The sequence below is a fragment of the Berghia stephanieae genome, chromosome 8, assembly GCF_034508935.2.
Source record: "Berghia stephanieae isolate SIO BIC M18660-M18661 chromosome 8, UCSD_Bste_1.3, whole genome shotgun sequence".
NCBI classification, from domain to species: domain Eukaryota; kingdom Metazoa; phylum Mollusca; class Gastropoda; order Nudibranchia; family Aeolidiidae; genus Berghia; species Berghia stephanieae.
Genome location: NC_088367.1, coordinates 442,581 through 450,168, shown reverse-complemented (window position 1 = coordinate 450,168; position 7,588 = coordinate 442,581). Strand labels below are relative to the sequence as shown.

Here is a 7,588-nt window from a genome sequence, read left to right as displayed (position 1 = left end):
GTGTACGAACGAATCGGCGGTCTCAAGAAGTGGGTGAGAGAGGGATCTAGTAATGACTTTGAGTTTGAAACGAATATTTTGTGTTCGTGGATAGCTCACACGGTAGAGCCACGCTCTCACCTGCCAGGCGGAGTTGTCGTACCAATAAGGTCGCAGGTTCAAACCCCACCACCGCCGCGAAAATTTTTATTCTCTATTGTCTTCTGGCACTTTTCTATTCACTTCATATCTTGTTGTTACCAACATAAGTGCCTGCTCCACTCACTTTTCTGAATTAAAAAATTCACCCCATACACCGGAGCATACTCAATGTCTCAATCGTTTCTATGTTATATGTTTGTGTTGAGAATATTGGCTATTAAGCTTAACTGCTGGTCAAAATTATTCGCGATGGTGGTGTACGAACGAATCGGCGGTCTCAAGAAGTGGGTTAGAGAGGGATCTAGTAATGACTTTGAGTTTGAAACGAATATTTTGTGTTCGTGGATAGCTCACACGGTAGAGCCACGCTCTCACCTGCCAGGCGGAGTTGTCGTACCAATAAGGTCGCAGGTTCAAACCCCACCACCGCCGCGAAAAATTTTTATTCTCTATTGTCTTCTGCACTTTTCTATTCACTTCATATCTTGTTGTTACCAACATAAGTGCCTGCTCCACTCACTTTTCTGAATTAAAAATTCACCCATACACCGGAGCATACTCAATGTCTCAATCGTTTCTATGTTATATGTTTGTGTTGAGAATATTGGCTATTAAGCTTAACTGCTGGTCAAAATTATTCGCGATGGTGGTGTACGAACGAATCGGCGGTCTCAAGAAGTGGGTGAGAGAGGGATCTAGTAATGACTTTGAGTTTGAAACGAATATTTTGTGTTCGTGGATAGCTCACACGGTAGAGCCACGCTCTCACCTGCCAGGCGGAGTTGTCGTACCAATAAGGTCGCAGGTTCAAACCCCACCACCGCCGCGAAAAATTTTTATTCTCTATTGTCTTCTGGCACTTTTCTATTCACTTCATATCTTGACGTTTATAATAGTAGTGTTGGTGATGTCATTTATATTTGATTGCCGGTTTTTAAAAAACCCTATATATGTCATTTTAGATTTAAAATTAGAATGTTGTCAAGATGATAAAAAGGAAGATTTCTCAAACTGTTTTGCCTCAATTGATAATTTCTTTTCATTCCTCTCTCTCTTCAGTATTATGTATTACACCAACATGTTACGTTCCTCACCACGTATTGAAAAAGCCTTGATGGATGGCACTGCCCCCACCATCATCATGAAGAACATGTTGGGCAATCCACATTCTTTGACCATTGACAAACGGGAAAACAAATTGTACTGGGCTGACTCAGGACTAAATCGCATTGAAATGTCAGATCTGATTGGAGGCAATCGTATCGTTCTCGTGGATGGTCAAGTTAGTCATAGAGAAAGATATTAGATGATTTTTTTAATTTTTTTATTTTATTAGAAAAGAAAAGAGAGCTCCACTTTCCCAACCTCCCTTGTTGTTTGTTTTACAGGACATCAATGAACATGGAGAGATAATAAAACAAATAAATGCATTAAAATTGCGCATTTGTAAGGTTTGCACCATCCTTAACGTGAAGCACTAGAATGGCTTATTTATTTTCTAGTACATGTTGTTTTCACAATATGATACTATTGATACCTTGCCTGAGAAATGTGCATCATATTATGCCTGTGGTTATTATTGTAAATCGCTATTTTCCATATTATTTATAAAATCAGCCATTTCATCTAGTATGAAGTTACACATTTTAAAATAGTTGCCTATAAATTTATCAAATCTTTAGAATAGAGGGAAAAATTTTATCCACTTCTAAACCCTTCCTTTGTTTTTTGACATTGTTAGTTGGATTATTTCTGCCCTTTATAAAAAATGTTTTTGTTTTGTTTTTTTCTTTGTGAGGGTGAAACTCATCGTTTTTCATTAGCTTCCGGTAATGTTTTAATTTGACTTTATAAATTTTACTTTCTTTTCTCCCTTCTCATGTAGCCTGGATATCCAAGAGGCCTCGCAATCTTTGGAGAGTTCCTCTACTGGTTTGACAAGAAAGTTGTGTCGCGTATCCATAAAAAGACAAGGTCTGATAGACTCTGGGTCAGAGAAACCAAGTTTAATAGACTTTCTGGCCTCATAGCTGTGGAGCACACTGTCCCCACTAATTGGCATCCCTGTTTCAACAACAACAGTGGCTGTTCTCACATCTGTTTTATCTTAGAGCTCAACAGAACTCAGTGTTCATGCCCAGTTGGAATGGTGCTGAAGACTGACAAGAAAACATGCTGGGAACCTCCAACGTGCAACTCCAATGAGTTTAAGTGTGGCAATGGTCAGTGTATTCCCGCAGTCTGGCGATGTGATCAGTATCCAGAGTGCGATGATGAATCGGATGAGGCTAATTGTGAGCGTTGTAAGCCTTCAGAGTTCGAATGCACCAATGGAAAGTGTATTAAAAAAGAGCTGGTCTGTGATAACCACCGTGATTGTAAGGATGGTGCTGATGAAAAACATTGTACGCAGAAAGAAGTTCCTGGTAAGACAGATCAATCTTAATCAAAAATTTTAATGAAAGCCGTTCCACACATTCAAAGGCTGGGTGTGGTTCCTGACCTCCCATAGTAGGAAGGGAGGCACTTACTGTGTCGTCTATCCCCCCATATCTGTTTTCCAACATGCTTTCTGTCTTTGTCTTGGAATGAGGTTACTTGTTTTTGTCTTGGCTCTGGCCGGATACCCTGGCTGGGAGAGAAACAGTCAAATGTATAGTAAGACTTTTGGGAGTTGATATTTTTTGTCTTGTAAATCATATTATTATTCACTGTACTATTCAAGTTTTGCATATATGATTTGTAACAATTTGAATGGGGACCTGTGCTTGTCAGGATGAGACATTTAGGTGATCTCAAACTAAGTACACTGATAGTGATAGTGTGCTCTATCTACATCTGTTCCCTTTTCGAACTATTTTCACTTTGTCTTCCTTTTTCTTTGATAATTTAATTGTAATTCTAGAACTTTTTACTATCCCATTTTCTTCCTTTTTACTGGCGCTGATATGACCTGAATGTGTTGCAAGCGTCGTAAAACCCTTAAAACAAACAAAACAAGCACAATGGAAGGAATACACTATTGCAAATGTGGTTGTTGTTGTTGTGTTTCCTTTAGTCTGTCCTCTGCATTTTTTTGGCAATTTTCGGCCGCTAATATCAGGGCGATCTGCAAATTTTGGCAAATTTCCCAAAATTGGCAAATCGTGGCAAATTTTGGGAAAATTGGCATATCGCGTGGCAAATTTTGGGAAAAAAAAGAAGCGAAAACAAAATAACGGAAAAAAAAAGTGCGAAACTTGAGAAATGTTGCAGCTTTGCCTGGGCCCAAACCAAAGGAAGCTACTCTCTACGGATAATGATCCTTTAAAATCTTTGTAACAAAGCTATTCACAGTCATTTAATTTCTCAAGTCAAATAAATCGAGTCACTTACACTTCCAACTTCAGTCATGGATCGTTTCGTCAAAAAATCTTCAAATAAGGACCCAAAGTGCGGCAAATTTTTTGGCAAATTTTGGTCTTTTTGGCAAATTTCTTGGCAAATTTTGGGGTTTTTTTGGGCAAATTTTGGCAAATTTTAGGTCCCAATTTGGCAAAAAAAGCAGACGACAGTTTAGTTGTGGTCATTTTGATCCTCGTGTGTCGACACAAAACCAATGCTAATAATGACACCAATCATCCAACTGATGAGGATATAATGATGATGAAAAAGCCACTGAATTCTCCGCTCAGTGGAATCAGCCAAGAAGAAGACTTCAGTCAAAATTCTCTGTCCAGGGGCAAGTCAGTGGTCAGTGGGATGTCTGATAGTTTCTCCCTTATTATATATGAGAGCTAACGCTTGAAACAATGTTGTAGAAGTTAAATAATCACAATTATACTTGAAATGTTTTATAAATAGGTCCTTTTATCAAAAAGTTGAGTTCATGGTTTTTGTTTTATAATATATATATATATATAAATACATCTCTTTCCATGTTTGAACTGAACCACTCTTCGTTGTCTTACTTTATTCTCATGTGCTTTTAATTTTTAAATGCTTAATATTTATTTATCGCATTGTCTTCCTTTTTACTGGCACTGAAATAACCTAAATGTGTATCAAGTGCCGTAAAACCCTTTTAAAAACTTACTTCCAATATGGATTCTTGAATCACATCGCTGATATACAGTGCTGCTCTCTCAAGTGTCACAAGTGTTGTCACTTTGGAGTTTAAGGGGCGGTTTGGGTCTAGTTATTAGGAAAATCCTTCAAAAATTTGATTTTGAGGTTTTGGTGGGAAATGATATTTTGTTATCTTAGAAATAATATAATTGAAGTCCAAATTCTTAAAGTAGACCATAAAGGCACGAAAAACAAAGTCGAAAATGGTACAGGTAGTAAGAAATGTGTGAAAAACGGGAAGCCATTTTGCTATTTTCTCAATATGTCATTTTTCTAAGGGTATGGGAAACTGTGTCAAACGTTTCTCAGAATATATTCAATGAAATTGTCTGAAAATTTCCACAGTTATGACAGAGATAATGTATTATGTCACCATAGAGAGATATTTTTGATAAGATTGGTGAATTTTAAATTAAAATCCTAAATCTGAATTTTTTACATCAATTTTGTCATAACATTTTTATTCTCAACTTTGTAATGATCTAATAAAAATTCCATAAGCTAAAGCCGTAAAATCTCTCTATGGTGACACATTATGGTACAATGTTGACAAGAGGGAAGAATATGGAGGTCAATTCTTCATTAGTTTTTGTGGAACGTTTGCCACAAGTTTGTTATATTTTTTTATGTCAGACCCCCAAATTAGATCGCAAAATGGGTATCAACACAGATAATTAAAATTTTTCACCATAAATGTTGTTTTTTAACCTATATTGATGATACAGAATAATTAAAACCGCCCAATATAGGTTATTAAATTTTTTTTAGAAAAGACCCAAACCGCCCCTTAAAACGGCAATCTGTATTGTCACTTTGGAGTAAACACGATTACCGCTGGCAATGAGTTAAATACGACAGGTAGCGGAGTCGGTCTGGTCGAATAGACAGCCCCGAAAATTGAAACTCGATTATATCATGTTCTCCAGGAATAGCCGGATGGCTGTTGATAAAAAATGACACTGAAGTCTCACTGGAGGTTAACACATAAGAAGCCTTTATTTTTTAAAGTATTTCCTGTTTTAACCAAAAGGGGAACAACTATAAACGACTAGGGCAATGTTCTAACAATATAGGTAACAAATTATAATTAACATTAAAGAATAGGGTATAATAAGGGGACATAATTCATATCAAACTAACTCAATGAAAATATTAAATGATTATCTTCCTTGATCATTCACACAATTCTATTAAGGAAGGCATTTTTTTCACTGTAACAAGTGAAACAATTAATTACGCAGCAATTTTTTCACAGTAATCTTTTTCATCCAAATGAGCAGTACAAGAATGGTGTTTTTCATAACTTTAATATTAAAGATCAACGCACATACTACCACTTCGTCTGCCTACAGAACTGATCAGAGTTATCATTCGATAAATTTGTTGCACAGAAGTGGTTTGTTGTGAAAAGTAGTTCTGTTGTTTCACATCATTCGATGTCTGTGAAACTTGAAGATTATTTCTTTTAATCAAGATATTTTATGTAGTAGTAGTAGTAGTAAGCTTCGCAGTATGTGATTCAGTCATGGTCGATCAGTATAGCTGCTCTCTCCATCCATGTTGTTAATTGTTTCCATTGGTCACGGTCCTGGGCCAGAGTTTTGAGGCTGTCAAGATCTTGTTGTGACTTTAGTACGGAGGGCACAGCAGTATTTCTTAGTTCTTCAGGGATTAATTTGGCCTCCAGTGGTCTCAGGTTCAATCCCCACTGGTGTCCTTATCCTATGGTCCCGTGTTCACTTTCCAGTTGTATCCACCTCTCATAGCCTCATTCTCACTCCCCACTAGTGTCCACAAGCTATAGTCCTGGGTTCACTCCCTACTGGTGTCTACTTCCTATAGTCCCGGGTTCACTCCCCACTTGTATCTATTTCTCATAGCCTTGGGCTCATTCCCCACTGGTCTCCACCTCCTATAGAGTTCAGTCCCTGCTGATGATGTCCATATCCCATAGCCCCAGGTTCACTCCTCACCGGTATCCATATCGCACAACCCTGGTTCACTCTCCACTGGTGTCTACCTCCCATGGTCCCGGATTCACTCCCCACTGGTGTCCATCTCTCATAGTAGTCCATCTGAACCATTCGACCCATTGAGCCGGATTTTATCCCAGTTTCTATACAGCTAATATTAATGTTTATGCTGTTTTGATTTCTGATAGAATTGTGACATTTAGAAGTAAGAAATTCGCCGTGGTTCAATTAATTAAATAAAATAGAAATCATCTAATCCAAAAGATTATCTTCACATATATATCTTTTATCATCAAATGGTGATAAACCAATTTTTAATCCTCTTATTTCAATAGATTTTGTGTTTCTTATCAACTATACTAAACATTGTTTTATGCATTACTTTTTTATTTTTTACACAATTTTCATATGATTTTGAATTTAATTCTGTTTTAGCTGTTTTATTAACTCCTTTTGCAGAACACTTAAATTGAATATCATAATTACCCATAGATTTTACTTTTTTAATTGCATTTTGTTTTCTGAAATAGTTTCTATTTAATTGTATATATTTTTTCTGAAATAGTGGCGGGGGGGGGGGGGTTTAAATTGTATATATTTTATTTTTATTTATTTATTTTTTTTGTAGTGCCAGTAGGGGGGTACTGGGGAGGGTGTTTGTAATTTTTTAGGGGGAGGGAGGTAGTAATATACTATTTACTAAAAGGGTCTAATGATGGGACATAATTCATAACAAACTCAATGAAAATATTAAATGATTATCTTCCTTTGATCATTCCACAGTAATATTCTATAAATTATAAATATATGTCAATCATTACAGAATAGTCTTAGATAGAGTTGAGGAGAATCCCTTAGTATTTTATTTTTGTTGTTGTTGTTTGGATGATATATACAGCTGTTTTATGTTGTTTTGTTTTTTTTTTCGTTTGACATGTGAACCAGTTATCATACAGAAATGGGGAGGAGGAATGAGGGATGGAGGAGGTGCTTGCTCACACACACACACACACACACACACACACACACATATACAGAGAGAGAGAGAGAGAGAGAGAGAGAGAGAGAGAGAGAGAGAGAGAGAGAGAGAGAGAGAGAGAGAGAGAGAGAGAGAGAGAGAGAGAGAGAGAGAGAGAGAGAGCATTAGTATTTCATTTCCTAGATGCGTTTTGTTCTAATCTTTATGACTGGACATGTGAGTTAGCTATCATATAGACTTTGTGAGAAAAATGGTTTATTGAGAAATTTATTGAGCAAGATGATTCCATGGAAATGAAATGTCATTACTATTTTTTTTAAACTATTACTTTTCAGATCAGAGTGATACTTAGCTGCTAAAAGCTGTAGACTTTTAATATTTGGCTTTC

General features: G+C 36.6%; 3 protein-coding genes across 3 annotated transcripts in view; 1 reads left to right on the top strand and 2 right to left on the bottom strand.

Annotated features, from left to right (window-relative positions):
- The window catches only part of LOC144977978 (low-density lipoprotein receptor-related protein 6-like), a 218,783-nt gene that overhangs the window by 197,429 nt on the left and 13,766 nt on the right, over positions 1 to 7,588 (bottom strand).
- LOC144977755 (low-density lipoprotein receptor-related protein 6-like) lies at positions 1,206 to 4,005 on the top strand. The gene is made up of 2 exons (XM_078923148.1): positions 1,206 to 1,423; positions 2,027 to 4,005. The coding sequence occupies exons 1-2, from the start codon at positions 1,220 to 1,222 to the stop codon at positions 2,585 to 2,587; spliced, it is 765 nt and encodes a 254-aa protein (XP_078779274.1). The 5' UTR covers positions 1,206 to 1,219; the 3' UTR covers positions 2,588 to 4,005.
- The window catches only part of LOC144977752 (low-density lipoprotein receptor-related protein 6-like), a 10,779-nt gene continuing 9,313 nt past the window's right edge, over positions 6,123 to 7,588 (bottom strand). The window contains exon 8 of the mRNA XM_078923145.1: positions 6,123 to 6,402. Within this exon, the coding sequence (XP_078779271.1) occupies positions 6,123 to 6,402 (280 nt within the window). The remainder of the gene's footprint in view (positions 6,403 to 7,588) is intronic.